Source organism: Siniperca chuatsi, linkage group LG13 (genome assembly GCF_020085105.1).
Source record: "Siniperca chuatsi isolate FFG_IHB_CAS linkage group LG13, ASM2008510v1, whole genome shotgun sequence".
Classification (NCBI taxonomy): Eukaryota; Metazoa; Chordata; class Actinopteri; order Centrarchiformes; family Sinipercidae; genus Siniperca; species Siniperca chuatsi.
The window spans coordinates 23,366,177-23,382,760 of NC_058054.1; the positions used below are offsets into that span (position 1 = coordinate 23,366,177).

Genomic DNA, 16,584 nt, shown 5'->3' on the forward strand with positions numbered 1-16,584 from the left:
CATTCAGCACTAGTCATTTTCATTTGCTTGGGTTCATTGGCCAACATGCAGACACAGCAGTAAATAAATTACAAAGTGCCACTGTAGAAATGACTTTCTTATTAGACACTTATTAGAATATACTGTATATTCGTATACACTCACAAAATATTGGAGTTGTCTTGTCCAGCGACTCAACATAACTCCAGAATATTCTACAAGTTTATCTCCTGCTATGGTTGACTACATTCACTACAACTTTATTAGCATCTGACAGCACTTACAGGAGCACTTACCGTGCAGGGCTGGGTCTAATAGGCTAAGGCCTCACCTTGGTCTGGGTAAGAAGAGGCAAATACTGCTTTTGTTTAAGGCTTGGACACAGATCTGAGCGCCAGATAGTGGGGGGAGAGATCGTATTGTTGTAATTCTTGCCAATTAATGTTACCGGTGGCTGCTAAATGAGCTCTGATGTTTGGCAGGGTTGGTTTCTATAACACTGTTTAACAAGAGTATGCAGGCACACACACACACACACACATAGACAACTTTTAGCCAAGCATGCTGACGCCATCTGTTGATAGCTGCCTGATAGCAGTAGTGGGATTATGTGAAGTTTTTTCATGGAGCGAGCAGTGACTGTGTGTTCAAGTCCTCTAGATGGCAATGCTGTCCTCTGTATCTGCTTCATAACCAGAGAAATGGGAGCAGCCCTAATCACTGGAAACCACCTTAATAATTTACTAACCCCACATCAGCTAACAGTAGTACTTATCTGTGTTATTACTCAGAAAAATGTAGTTATGTGTCAGCTTTTCTTTAGCGTCTTTGCACCTGTTCCAAGCCATTCTGTGCTTTTATAGAACGGGATTCTTACCAGAGTAGGCAGAGCCGGATTAACCCGTCAAGGGGTTAAAAAAATGAGCTGTGGGCCCCTATTGAACCCCCACCCCACCCACCAAATTTACTTGTCGTGGGGAGTACCAGCCTGCATTACAAATTGAGGCATGGAGTTGTGGGCTTTTATCAGGCAGGGAAGTCTAACAAACAATGCTATTGAGTTAAATTAAGGGAATGTAGGATCCAGCGCTTTTGGAGCTTGGCCTATACAAAGTCAGAAAATTTTGATCATTGTTTTGTTTTGTTTGTTTTTTTTCATGCGTACCTCTCTTGAGAAAGTCCAATACTGATCACAGGATTTACATTGTAAAAATGCAGTTGTGCTGAAACAAGTAATACTGTTTGATAGTAATACTTATTCCTTCCAATACGCTGAAGAATGAGGCTGGTCTCAAACATAAATCAAAAACTCTCAAAAAGTGTAAAAAAAAAAAAAAAAAAAAAAAAAGTCTTTCCTTTACAGCAGGTAAAAGGGACTAAAATGTTACAACATTCTGGAAGATCTCTTTGTTGTTTGGTCATTGGATCACAGCAATTCAGCAGCCCCTAACATTGTTCAGAACTCCCCTCCACAACGACAGCATTTTTAAAATGGGACAGCATCGTTTATCTGTGCCTTCCGAAACTGTTACAAATCTCTGTTGCAAAAACTAAAACTGTTTTCTGAGCGGACACCACCATGGTTATGGTTTGGTAGGATTAAGGTTAGATGCATAATTTCAAAGAATGCAAAATGAGATACTGTATTCATGTCAGATGAAACATTTTCTGTGTTTATGAGTCAATTGGGTTTTTTGTTCCAGAGCACAGCTAGGCTAGCTGGTGTCGCAGGATGATTTGGTGATATTACATCATTTAAGCATGTTTAGCAACAAAGTTGAACGTAATCTTAACATTCACACGATACAGGTCCGGGGTGGTTGGGTTCGCTCACAGTGGCTCCGGCAGGAATGCGATCTGAGACATTGTGGATTTGCCATCCAAAACAGTTGGGTTTTAAGCAAGACTCACCTCCCGCTGTGGCTTCCTCCCTTTGCAATAAAACTTTATTAGCATCTGACAACACTTGTCTTAATGACTCTCTCTGACAATGATCTAACACATATACATGTGGTTATTTCACCTTATGAAAAACAGGCATGGCAGCATCTTCTACTAGCTTGCGTCTCAGCCAGCCTGCCTGAGCAGCGGTGAGAACAAATATCTCCAAAGGCGTTCTACTTGGATAGAGTTATACACTCAACAAATGGATTGATGCAAACGGGAAAACACTTTTCAGAATCACCTTACTGTAAAAAAAAAATAATGATGTATTGTGTCATTTATGTACTACACTGTTTTTTTGGCGTTGTCATTTTATGTGTTAAGAGTTTTAGCACCAAAGTCGTCTGTGTTTCCAGCATGGCCGGATCAACCTGTTTTAAACACAACTTTATCTGGGGATGTGCACTATGTGAGCAACTAAGATAATGATAATGAAGATAATGATAAAGATATTATACTAGATTTTAACACCGGGCCCCTCTACAAGACAGGGCCACAAGACTAGCTAATATTGCAGGACCTGCCTTAACTGAGATTCGCAAATTTCCCCCCAAATTTGCACTTAATCAAAGGAGCAAAAACCAAATGGTGGAAAGTAACTAAGTACATTTACTCAAGTACTGTACAATTTTGAGGTACTTGTACTTTACTTGAGTATTTAGATTTTCGGCTACTTTATACTTCTACTCAAGAAAATATTGTACTTTTTACTCCACTACATTTATCTGATAACTTTAGTTAATGTATGTTTTCATTTGATTTCACACATGCTTTGGCAATGTTAACGTCTGTTTCCCGTGCCAGTAAAGCCCAATTGAATAGTTACTAGTTACTCTACAGATTCAGATTAATAATACAAAATATAATCAACAAATAAATTATGATGTATTTTTATAGGTTAAGATGAGACTTTATTGATCCCCAGGGGTAAATTCACAAGCGACCCAGCAGTATATAAGATGACTAAAACTCGCTTCACCTTTACCAGCTGCAACATTAAAGTGATGTACACATTAATGCATCACTTATTATAGTGCAATAATGTAATATACATTATTCTGAAATGGGCCATTCCGCATGAATACTTTTACTTTTGGTACTTTGCGTATATTTTGATGCTAATACTTTTGTACTTTGACTTAAGTAAAATTTTGAATGCAGGACTTTTACTTGTAACAAAGTATTTCTGCACTGTGGTATTACTACTTTTACTTCAGTAAAAGATCTGAGGTGACACACAACATCTATTAAAAATGCACATCAACAGAATAAGTGTCTTTTGCATTCGTGCCATCTTCCTCACCTTTGTCCAGTGAACACAGGGACATTTTTCTTCACTTCTTATTTCTGTCTTATTTTACCACCCAGCTTGTGTGAACAAGACCACTCGTGGTATTTGAGAAGTTTTATTTTTTCCTTTTTTTTTTTCAGCATTTCTTACAACAATACAGACGTCACAGAATACATAGTTTTACAAACACAAAGCACACCACCACCTTGGTTGCTGCTGCTGCCGTAAAGGGAAGGGGGGAAATGCTGCGGGTTCTGAAGGTTGCCAGTTTAGCCTTGGACATCCTTCTTTTCCAGAGAATTCCCTCATTCGTTATAGCTAGAAAGAACCTGCCCTTCGGGGTTGCCATTTTGGGACCTTTTTGCAGCATAGCAATATGATGAAACAATGGAAAAAGCTTTCTTTTGAGACATGTAGGGGTAAAACAAAATGTTTCTAGACTATGATCTGAGCATGATGTTACTCCGAATGAGCGGAAGCAGAAATGGAGGTTAAAAGAAGAGGCTCAGTTGGACATTGTAGCAACTAAAGAGCAGTTCCATCGTTCTGCTTGTTTGCAGTCTAGGAATCTCAGTATTCGATAAAAATAATAAAAGGTCTTTCCTTGCTTTTTTCAGGGTACTCTGCAGAAAAATTACACCACCTAAATCTTGACCATCTAGTCTTGAGTAGTTTATTATTACTTAAATTTTTTTTATTCCTGTACAGTGAAATAAAACTTAAACGGATCTTCAAATTATTATTTTTTTAAAAATACAGAAGGCTTCTTTTATTCCAGCCATTTTTTCCCCAAACATCATTCCCAAACCCTTCCACCTAAAAACAGGACTTTGATATTATATACTTCTGTGTCTGCTGATGGTAATGTGTGTGTGTACGTGTGTGTGTGTGTGCGTGTGTGTGTGTGTGAGTGAGAGAACTCTATGTCATTTACACCCAACATTGTAAACATACATAGAACTATATTACATGTGCTTGCACTGCATCTTGGAAGAGGGAGAAATTTTGGTTTACTTCACTAGAACACCACAAAAGGGGGAATAAGGGGAGAGGGGAAGGAAGGGCTTGTGAGAAGAAGAAGAGGTGGAGGAGGAGGAGTGTCAAACTCCTTTTCAAGGTTGTGAGGTTATTCTCAGTTTGGTTGAAAGCTCAGTTTTAGTGGACAGGCCCTTTTTTAATTCTCATAAGCAACAGGGGCATGTGGATATTAGTTTTCTCTCTAGAATAGGGAACAAAAAACAAAAAGAAGCTTTCTGCCGAGTCTTCAGGGTAGAGCCCGTTGTTCAGCACCACCGAAATGTCAAAGAAGGGTTAGGGGAAAAAAGAAGTCTTCATTTTCTGTATTAAGAAGTCCATTTCAGCTACTGCAGCATGAAGCTACCAGGTCTCAGCAGGGCCTAGCTGGGTGTTGGGGGTCTCCACTGACTAAAAGTCCTTCAGTGGACACCCCATGTTACATGTACAGGGAGTCATGTCAGTGAGTCAGAGGAAACAAGCCTTTTGACCAGTGGGATTGCAGATCTCCATGTTTTAATTAGTTTTTTTGTGGGTGGCCAGGCAGCCAGCCCGAGAGTCAGCGAGTGCTGCCCGGTCATTCAGTTTCATCCAGTTTTAACCTCCTGAAAGAGCCAGTGGAGTCTCAAAGACAGCCGTCTTGTCTCTGTACGCTCTTGGAGGGTCTGGAGCTGCCGACCCAGGCCACAAGAGAGAGAAAACGAATGACAATCGACAGGGAGGACGATGAAATCCAAGATGAGAGGAGGAATGGATGGGAAGGACGAGGGCGGCGGGGGTGGGGGAGGGTTGCTCTTTACAAGTAGACGCGCCTCAGGTCTCCGGGTGAGGTGATGGTGTTGCACTGCGGGCACAGCTTCTTGTTCCCCTGTGATGGATGGAGAGACAATAGTTAGCTTTGTTGCTTGGAAAATGAGTTAAGGTGAGAATAAGGTGATAGCTACGTCACACAAATGCAATGACTCATTCACCCAGGATTATAGTGCTGCAGTGAAAAGTCAAAGGTCAGAAAATGTATCATCATCATGTAACATCTTTGATACTAATTCATTTATCAAACTAAACCACCAAACATTTGTTGGTTCCTGCTTCTCAAAAGTGAGGCTTTTGCTGCTTTTCTCTGCTTTGCATCATTGTAAACTGAATAAGTTAGCGTTTTGAAATAGGGGTGGGCGACATGAGCTAAAAATAATATATCACAATATTGCAAGATATTTATGATGATATTAGACAGAACTACAGTATAAATATTATTACAATATAATTGTACAAAAGGGCTGTGGCTCTGTGCTCTTCTTTAACAGAACTCTCTGATCAGAGACATTGATGCAAACTCGATGCAGACCTCATTTAGTAAAATATGTCCAGCTGGTGATTAGCAAACTAACTTGTGCAGTGAGTTTCTCCTCACACACCCCCTCCTGTTTGTGAGTGACACAGCCAACTGTCTCTACCGTTCCCAATTTGTAAAAACTTTTCTTTTTTCCTGATGTTGCGACGTGCTTGTCTGTTTATCTGGCGCAAAGCTAACGTACAATGTGATTAATCAGTCACTGTCATCTGAGCTGAATCAGATCCTGATCCGCTCATCTCATAATGTATTCAGATAATGACGTATGAGACCTCTGCTGTTATCTGGCGCCTCTACTTTTTCTCTGAGGGTTAAAAGGTACCCACCCTGTGGAGGTTCTCACCACTAGTAGCACTGAAGATTAATGTTTTTACGAGTGGGTTCCCGTTTTATTCCATCATGCATCTTTGGAACTCCTCCACAGCAGAGCCGAACGGGGCGGCATGTTTATAATGCTGTGTGTCTTTTGACACGTTACCAGTGCTTGACAGGTGAGCCAAAATTTGTCATATAACTACTATTTCCTCCTCCCACTGTGTGAACGTAAACCAGCCTGCAGCGGAGAACCTTCCCACAGTCCTCCCTTCAGCCCAGTGCACTGCTTTGATAGTGTGCCATCTGCAGTAAAGCAGCAGGTGATAATATGCAACACAGGGCTGACAGCGTAACAAACATTCTGACTGGGTGGTCTCTACCACTGTCCTCCACCTTTCTTGTGTTGGGTGGTAACCGCTGGCTACAGGCACAATCCTGCCAACAGTTTTCGCTGTGCTGTTTTTGCATTGGTTACAGATGCATGAATAAATATGAATGTCAAAATAGATTATGTAAATAAATGAAGTATAATGGAACATCTGGAGTTAACTAGGAGAGCAAGTTCTTCTTTTATGTTATGAACGCTTAGAGCTATGATAGAAGTCTTGCTAATAATTACTTTTTTTTTTAAATGACTTTTTGCTTTCCTTATTATGATTTAATGTCATTCTACATATTATAATCCCCCTCCCTCCACAAAAGTGACCTGTTAAGACATATTTGGGCTACAAAACTGACCATCACTAATCACAATAAAGTATCTCTTTGGTATGTGGCGACTTTCATCAGTTCACTGTAATGTGTGTGGAAGGTGTGTAAAACATATAGTGTGTGAGTTTAGTCTTTCCCTGAGTAATACTGTGTGTGAAACGTCTAACACAGGTACACCAGAATGCAGAGATCTCATAACTGGAGTAAGTGCGCCTTCCAAATCCTTGCAGGCCAGTACAAATGTACAGGCTCGTCTGACCCCAAAGATTTATAGGCTTCTTTTCCTGTAAGCCACTGAATAAAGTCTTTGGACAGGGTGCATAGAATAAGGTAGTCTGAAGGGCAAACACACACACACACACACACACACGAGGACTGAGGTGGTGCAAGAGTCTGACAGATCTCACACCCTCCTGCTAAGAGGATTTGTGGCTCCAGAGTACTCAAAACAGTCTGTTCATGTCTCAAGAGAGAATAAAGAAGAAGATGGAAAAGTGTGGAGGTGAAGAAAGGGAGAAGAAGAGAGGGAAGAGGATGATAGAGGGAGGCTATTTAGAAAAGTCCGAAAAAATGGGACTACGAATGTGACAAGATATTCAATGCCAGTTTTGGTGCTGAGGACACGGTTTAGTTGGTTTCTAAAAAAGGTAAACTAAACTAAAACTAAAACATGAACAATATACACACTTATGGATGCATCAGCAAAGTTACAAAATCTCTCCTCAGTCTCAAACTGGTATGTCATGTCATGGTCAGGGTTTCCTCATGTAAAATGTCATAACTTTCCATAGTCAATTCACCCAAATAATGTCTTTGGTGTCTTATTAACACGTGTCAGCATTAACAGATGATCATACTGGTTTCCATTTGAGTTGGCCTGAAAACCACATGAATGTGTGATTGACGAGGTCTAATCCTATATTACCGTAAAGAGACTCATTTGTAAAACATGATATTCCCAGAGAATTTACAAACCTCCTTTCCCTTAATGGCTCTATGACGCTCCATGATACAAGACAGCTATGTATGCACATCTCGGAAAGTGTTTTTCATTCATATACTGTGTGACGAAGCCTTCCTCTTGTTGGTTGAAGCTGTGTACTCCTGTTTAGTGTGGGCGGTAAGTGTGTGTGGGTGTGTGCCCGTCACGCTGGGCTCCAGCTGCCCTGCTCATTAAAGCAGTAAGGGGCTGGGCTGACGTTAACTAGATTCCGAGGCATTTACTTTGATCAGCTTGGCCCTCCCGTTTTTATAGCTGTCTCCAGGCTATGAGTTTAATGCCCCATACATTAGACGGCAGCACGCGCACACACACACACACACACACACACACACACACACACTCGGTACACAGGTACATGGCAGATGGAAACAATAGGCCTCATTCAAGAATGTTTTCTTACAGTCTCTCTTAAAAAATTTAATGAAAGAAAAATTAGAAAACCCTACAAGTAATTTATAAAACATGCACAGACTGTTTTGTTTGTACCCACATGAAGTTCTTCATGAATCAGTATTGATCTTATATTGGATGCATGTTCCAGATAATCATCAGCACATCTAAATGCCCAATGAATCCTGAATAAGGGCAGAAATCCTTACGGCCATGTGCCTTCTTAAAGAAAGTCGGCCATCGGGTAAATAGCATTTCAAGTGATACCTGTAATTTGCTGGAAAGAATGAGTTTTTAACCTGTCAGGCTCAGCTCTACATTGTTAGACTTTCTTCAACTTTCATCAGTCTAAAGAAGTACTTACGTTTACATTCAGTGTTTCTAACCAAAACGCAGTGTGTGTATCCTTGTCCAACAAACACATTAAAACAAACAATAATAAAACATTGAAAAGCAGATTTTTTTAAAAAACATTTCCAATCCCACATTGTTTACATCAATGTTCAGAGAGCGACCAGTAGTCAAAAACTCCACCTTTCTAGTCTAACAAAACGCTAAACGTAACGTAAACGTTAACATGCTAATAGTTAGCATATTATCATGATATGTTAGCACTGAACTCAAAATACTGTTGGAGCAGAATTCACCCTTTTTGTGGGGGGTATCCTGTCACGTGAAGAAAGTATTGGACAAGTTAAAATGTTTTAATTGCTGATGTGCTTAACAAAAGGTAAGGACATCATCAAAGTAATTTATCCTCTGGGGACCAGGAATGTCTGTACAAATTTTATGCAAGTCCCTCCAATAGTTGTCAAGAAATTCTCTGGGCCACAGTGGACTAAAAGACCTACATCGCCATCACTGGATCCACAGGATGCAGCTCTTATGTGGTTAGCAAAAATACTAACTCTACTGGAATTTTTTCTTTTGCAGTTGTCAGTTCTGTGTTATTTGCTATTTCATGGCTCAGGACACCAACAACACTAATACAGGTTGGTGCTTATGAGTTTACTATTGGTCCTGACACCATATAGATTTGGCTTTTTGACAAATGAGAAAAAAAAAAAAAAAAAAGATCAACCCCACAAAAGTTATTCACAAGTTGAAATATGCACACATGTGCTTATGAGCATTTCATGAATGAGGCGCAGTAATTTGCACAATCCTTTGGTCATTCATTTCCGCCCCTCTCTCTGTGCGTTTGGTCCTGTAATTATGCTAAGAGTGTATTTATAATTTCAAGTATAATATCAAAGGGAGCTAATGGTGGGGAACTGCTTGGTAGTAATTGTTGACGTGTGTTACAACTGGCAAATGATGCCATTTAATAGAAAGAGCCACTGAGGTAAGAAGGAAGAGGCTTGAGAGAGAAAAGGTAGTAGAAGAGGAAAGAAAGGCAGTGAGGTGAGACAAAAAACGACAATGAAGGACATGTGGAGAAAAGAAGAGATAACAGCGAGAAACCAAAGAAAGCCAATGAGGAGACTGTTTATCCTCCCAGCAGCAGAAACACTGCGCTCCATTTACCACATTAGCACCAGCTAATTACACACCACTGAATATATTAGACTAACTAATAACCAACAAAACCACTGCCTGTGTGTGTGTGTGTGTGTGTGTGTGTGTGCGCAGACCTGAGGCACTATGTAGAACTCATTGGAAGTTCGAGTTGACCACTTTATTCCAACATTTTAACAAGCCTTTTGGGGACCATTCCATCTAAGCTTGTCCCCTACTGAGAACTGCACGTGTTTGCATTGCCTCGATTTTGTGTGTCTGCGTGTGTGCAGTGAGAGAATAGGTCATTTGGGGAATATTCCATTTTAGTTCCTCCCTATGGAGCACGGCTACAGAGAGAAACGCACTGACGATGAAATGAGGCTGCAATAACTGCATGTCATGAGAAGCTGCCCTGCAGCACGGAGGAGTGTGTGAGTTTGTGCGTACCAGAGTCCTGAGCCAGCATTCTTCGCAATGGACGTGCCAGCACTGGATGGAGGTGAGCGGCATCGTGTAGGAATCCTAGAAACAGAGAGAGAGAGAGAAAAAATAAAATGACACCAAATTCAAAAGGACACACACATGCCAGCTTACAACAACCAAAAGAACACTGCACATTCCCTGACCGACAGCATCAAACCACTAACCATAGAATGACACAGCCTACAGCCACAGAACCACTGAGCAAGGCAGCATGGGGGGCAACTGAACCGGCAACCTGCAGGTCACACACACACACACACACACACGCACGCACAGACACGATAACGGCAGGCAACGAGCAGAGACGGGGGGAAGCAGGCAGAGGGAGGAGAAGATGAGGGAGAAAGCCACGAATGAACCCAATCTGATGGACGCTCTTTTCTTTTCCTCTCGAAAAGAACGGAGAGATGAGGAAGGAAGGGGTAGAGGAGCGGAGATGGGAGGGAGTGCCTTACCCTCCGTAGGGGCTGTGGGAGGAGCCTCTTTATGCCGCTGCCGTAGCCACCAATCACAAGGCCCCTGTACAGGCAGTACAGGCCGAGGGGGAGGGACTTAGGCTGCCTCTCTCCGACCTCATTGGCCAGTGGCCGGGGCCCTGGCCACACCCCTAGGCTCTTGATCTCCGCGCCTGATTGGATAGCAGGCTTCCTCTGCGGAAGGGAGGGGTGGGGGTGGTGGGAGAGGAGAGGGGGCGAAAGGTGGCAGCTAATCATAGAGGCGGGCTTGTACTGATCGCGCACACACAAACACCACAGTGCAACAAACACACGTGTGGCCAAACACACAGACCCACACACACATATGAGAGTGTGTACAGCTTGGACAGCCAATGAACAAACTGCTATGAGGAAATGCTAGAAAACTCTCATTCGCTGTTCGCACTGATTATGTTTTGTCAAATAATGTGAATGCTGATGACCTGGCTAAGTTGCTGAAGGTTGATAGAAATAAGTTTTTCTGTCTTTAAACACAGTAACAAGTCGGGCGTGCAGAGTCATTCAATCTGTATTTTATGGAACAATGAATATTGCTGCGTTCAGTGTTTGTTTTTGTTATGGTGGAGGGAAAGCTTAGGATTTTTACGATAACTCATTTGTTAAAGCTGGGATACTGCATTTAGTTTTACTTTTGAAGGTGCGGTTAATGACATTTAAATATTGAAATAAATGTCTTCATTATCCACTGCCCTCCACTGACACTGCTAACACAAGAATGCTCTAAGGTGGGCGATGTTTCTGGTGCTCACTGTGATGATGTTGACATGTGAATGCTAATCATCGCTAGAACTGCAACTCTCAATTATTTTCACTATCGATGAATCTGTCGATGAAGTTCTCGATTAATCAATCAGTCTTTTGGTCTATGAAATGTCAGAAGATTGGGGAAAATGCCCATCACAATTTCCTAATGCCCATGGTGATGTTTTCAAACCCAAAGATATTCAGTTTACTATCATAGAGACTAAAGAAACCTAAGCTGGGTGTGTTGAGCGTTTGTGGTGCTCACTATCAACTTTTGAGAAAAATGCCACTTCTATTTGAACAAATACAAGACATTTTAATATTAGCAATGGTGTAAAACTATATGCTGAAAGTGTTAAGTTTGGAGGGGCCACTAGAGTAAAAAATAGTTTGTAGCTTTAGTAGCTGTTGGTATTAAATTACTGGGTTACCTTACAGATATGTAATACAACCAAGTATCAGTCTTACATCATTAAATTTGCATGGAAGCAGTGAGAACAGATTTTCTTCTGCTGCGGGCAAACTTTGTCTTGTGAATAACCATTGATAACTAATAATATTACTAGTATTACTTTTTGTTTTTAAATAGTGCCTCTTATTATATGAATAAATGCACTTGCAAAATGATCACTTTCAGAAATGTCTACCAAACAAGGCTGAATTTCTCTTCCTAAAATGACCTGTAGAGGGGGGTAGAAATCCACTGATAAGACCAAACCACAGCACTGCGCTCGCTTCAGGACCAGGAAAAGAAAAAGGATAACCAACTTGGCTGCAGCAGGAGAACACTTGTTTTCTACTTACATACAACTACCTGAGCACTGGAAGGCTATGATCCATGCAGTTTGAGTTACTGAATCATAACTGCTAAAATTGTTCTCTAAAATGCTTCCAGATTGCCGACTAGTTAGAGTAATCTGATGCCTCAGACACGCAGGGACAGGGACAGGGAAGGAGGGCAGTGACGAGTTTAAGACGGTCAGAGACAGATTAGATGCAAGATGTCTGTGTGTGTGTGAACATTGTGCCCATATTTGTGTTTTGCTCTATGAGTGTGTGTGTGAGAGATGAGGGACAGTGACAGATGAGCGGAGAAGAGCCGTGTGTCCATGGGGCAGTGAGTGATCGATCGCTGTGCCTTGCCCTCCGTGTCACCTCAGGCACCCAGCGACCTTTAGGAAGCGCATGCATCGGTAATTACCCGCTTTTCTCACACACACACACACACACACACACAAACACACGCGCACGCACGCACACAGGATGCCGATGCTGCACTGTCCACAAGCTTGAAGGATGGCGGGATGGGTACTTGACACAAACACTGATGGTGGGGTGCAAGTATAGTCGTGTCTTAAGCATCTGATGAACATGACTATTGAAAATGTCCCTCATTCTGTCTGAGACTGCCATGGATGAACATGTGGCATGTACATTATTGATCTGGGAGTCCAATAAATCACCTATACATGCTGTAAAGCTCAGAACCATCTTCACACTTTACAATGCAATACTGTTAGCCATTTGATTCTAGCTGGGGTGTATCAACTAGATTTAATCTCTTCCATGTGCTGCCTGCTCATGTCATATATTTTACATATCTGAATACACAGTATGGCAGAAACTTGTCAGTTTCTGAGGCCGTTCCGAATTTCTCGTATGAGGCGCTTGGTTTAAATCAGATGGTAAAACAAAACGATATTAGCACTGGAGTCTCTTATCCCAGCACACATTAAGCTGACTTGCAAAGCCATGCAAGAGCATAAACCACCACAACACGGCAGCAACACAACACCACCACTCATACGCTTATAAAGCTACTTAGACATCCACAAACTGAGGGAAATGAGATGCATACATTTCCTACATGCACACTTCAAGAAGTATCCAGCATACAACACAATATACTTAACATTATTTAATATGAGTGTCTGTTGACCTCTATGATTACAGATTATTTACACTGACTGTGGTCCTATTCTGGGGCTGAATCCTCAAAAGGAGTGTGGATTGTTTAAAGGACCAGTGTGTAAGATTTAGGGGGAGCTATTGGCAGAAACTGAACATAATATTCACAAGTATGTTTTCATTAGTGTATAATCACCTGAAAATAAGAATCGTTCTGTTTTCGTTGCCTTAGAATGAGCCCTTTATATCTACAGAGGGAGCGGGTCCTCTTCCACTGAGTCCGCCATGTTGAACCGCCATGTTTCTACAGTAGCCCAGAAGGGACAAACCAAACACCGGCCGGGGAGAGACCCTATTGCGGTTTTCGCGGCCATGTAGTTTCTCCTACACGCTTGGAAGAGGAGGGTGAGGTGAGCGGTATTCAGTTGGTTGCAATCTGCAACCTCACCGTTAGATGACACTAAATCCTACACACTGGACCTTTAAAAGAATCTGAGGACCAGGCTCAGATTCCTCCCCAAATTAGATATTGTAGCCTCAGAGACAAAAACTAGTGTAGTAAGGTAAACACTTTCCAAGTTCATCACAAGACATTTCTCTGTCACAAGATGTGATTAACATTTCCAGGATGCTTACAAGAATGATGCTTATGCCTGGCTTCCATTCTGCACATCCTGTGTCGTTCATGTGATGCATTTGCCAGTGATTGATGACCACCTCAATCCAAATACCTGGAAAGTACAATGTGGCTACAAGCTCACAAGCAATGCCTGAAGCCTTCTTTCAAATATCATCCAATGTGCCGTGGGTTGTGGGATACTTCAGTTTGCAGAGACTGCACCTGTTGTGTCCTAAATACAGTACAATTGGACAAAAGAAGGCAGTATTTGGAGAAGCCTTTGACATGGGACAGGCATTATTGGCCCATTATGACATATTTGGCCTAAAAATGCTGTAATTTTGGAGGATCCAGCCACTGGATTGGGACAGCATATGTCTGCAATTGCTTGGAAATTTGCCAGATTGGAGTACAGGAGGAGGGCGCTGGCCGCAAAATGGAAAATTAGCTACTACTACCAACCCTAGCACTAACTGCCAATCCTCTAAACCATGGCCGCACTACACAATGTTTTACAAATGCTAGATTTAGTGCCTTCTGACAAAAGGCAAAATGGTGCCATTAGGGGTTGATGCGCAGAGAAACAGAGAACATTCATATGAATGTTATACTCACCATGCAGATCAGACACTTGTATCGGTCTCCTCTCAGTATCTGCCTCTCCAGCTCTCTGATTCGAGCCTTCAGAGCCTCCATGGTGGTGGCTGTGGACTCTTCCTCCGTTACCCTGGGGAAGAGGAACAGAAAAAAAGACAGAGGGGGAGATGTTTAGTTTTGACATTAGAAGGTATATTGACGGGTACGAGACAGTATGTAAAATTCCACACCAGCAACCACCGACAAAGTAAAGCCAGATAAAATCTGAAAACAGTGTTCAAAAGATGTCCACACTGGTGTTTTCAGGTGGTTTTTGAAAAGTTCTTTGTTTACACAGACACACAACAACAACAACAACAACAGGTAATTGGCTAAATCTCTTCTTCTGTGTGCTGAAACCAACCACCAAGCAATCTTCTGCCTCTAACTTTTTGGTGGTTGACCTTAATACGTCAGTCTTGACACTCTATTGCCCTCTTCTGTGACCCTACTATATCTAAATGTGTGTCCGTTACCTCAAAAAGAATTTAATTTATTCCTATCTTTACATAAGTGTGTCAATGTTCGATTCTCATTCACAGCCATCTGATTATTCTGCAGTGCAAACCTGCTCTCTCTGTCACGATGTAGTATGACATGTTTCTATTGAAAACCTCTTTGTCGTTACCTTCTGTCTCTCTGCAGCTCAATACAAAGTCGCACATCTTTAAAAAAACCCCCACCCTTTTGTCTCTCTCTCTCTGTTCAATATGTAGTGTGACATTTTTTGAATTAACACGGCCGAATTCTCAAAGGCCTGGTCTTACAACAGATCAACAACTTTAGCCCCCTTCCCTTGCTCATTCCCACCATCATTTAAATTTTCCTCCTCCTCCTTTTCATCCTTCAATTTCCCCCCATTTTGACTTAAAGTAAAGCACCCTGTCCTCTTTCTCTAACATCTCACGTTCACCTTTCATCCTGCGCATCTCCTCTCTCATGTTTTTCTATCTATCCTCATGTCCATCTATCCCTCGCAATTTATCTCCTTGCCTCCATATTTATCTCCTCTTCCCCTCGTGTCCTTACTTCATCCCTCTTTCATTCTATCCACCGTCCTCCCTTTCTTCCTGCCTCTAAGCAGCCTCTGATCTATGTGTAGCATAATAACAGAAAATGTGCATTTAACACTGTCCAACAGCATATGAAGCAGCCATAACTAAATCAATACGGCCGACGCACAGACCACAACGCTGCTGCTGATGATGATTTGGCGCAGCGAGACGAGGCCGCACGAGCCAGCCGGCGTTTATTATAGCCTTCCACTCGTTCTCTGGAAAGATGCAATAGATGTGTGTGTTAAAAAGGGAGCGAGTGTGTGTGTTTATGGTGATGTGGTCATTTTGCAGCCTGATAGCTAGCTGATCTATGGTATTGATCTGGATGGGGAAGGACAAGAGGAGAGAGGGAAGGGAGGGTGAGAGCAAAATAGAACGATAAGTGGCTGTGTGTGTGTGTGTGTGTGTGTGTGTGTGTGTGTGTGTGTGTGTCTGTGGCCTAGGATATGGCTTCATTTGCTGCATCCTCAAACAGCAGAGGCTGCAGGTTAAAGAAAACAAGGATGGACTTTGTCAATTTCTTATTAAGAGGCAGGTTTCTGTGAATCCATTTTTACTGTATGCGGTAGGAGTAGTTTTACATCTTATTTTCTTGATTCCTATCATCAAACAAGCTCATTAAAATACATTGAACATTTAAACTAAATTAACGATTAAATCAAAATTAAACATTTCAGGTTTACTGGCTATCACCAGACTTCTTCAAACACACGCTGTGAAGCTTAGCAGAGAAGCCTTATGTTTGCAGTTAGTTCAATTTCTTTTTGGCAGAAACGTGTCCACGAGCAACAAAAGGTTCCCCATTCTTTCTGTTCTATCTCTTAAATCCTTAAAATTATGCTACAACCATTTTGCTACAGGATATTCCCAGATTATAACTTTGCCACTTATAACTTGGGAAACTTTGTTTCTCTTTGTGTGTGTAATACAGCCAGATTTCAACATTTGTCATGAACTTGAAGCCTTGTCTTCTGAAATGTACTCTTTCCTGTTTAGCTACATGTTGCCAAGCATTACAAGTTGCAGGAATTTTAAGGTACAGGAACTATATTTCATGATATTTAAAAATGAAAAGCTAGATCAAACATTTATTTTTTGCGCAATTGACTGATTAATATCTTTCTTTTGATTTCTTAAGGCT

The 16,584-nt window shown here is 41.6% G+C and overlaps 1 protein-coding gene across 7 annotated transcripts in view; it reads right to left on the reverse strand.

The window, feature by feature from the left end:
* Positions 1-3,313: 3,313 nt before the first annotated feature.
* Positions 3,314-16,584, reverse strand: part of rnf220a (ring finger protein 220a) — a 180,892-nt gene continuing 167,621 nt past the window's right edge. For 4 of the 7 annotated variants that reach the window (XM_044218547.1, XM_044218545.1, XM_044218546.1 and 1 more), the window contains 3 exons: positions 14,365-14,476; positions 9,946-10,020; positions 3,314-5,096 (listed from right to left, as the gene is read on the reverse strand). In XM_044218547.1, coding sequence (XP_044074482.1) covers positions 5,025-5,096; positions 9,946-10,020; positions 14,365-14,476 — 259 coding nt within the window. In that variant the 3' untranslated portion in view covers positions 3,314-5,024. Of the gene's footprint in view, positions 5,097-9,945; positions 10,021-10,436; positions 10,632-14,364; positions 14,477-16,584 lie in introns of all 7 variants that reach the window. The other 3 variants (XM_044218542.1, XM_044218541.1, XM_044218544.1) reach the window with 1 other exon arrangement.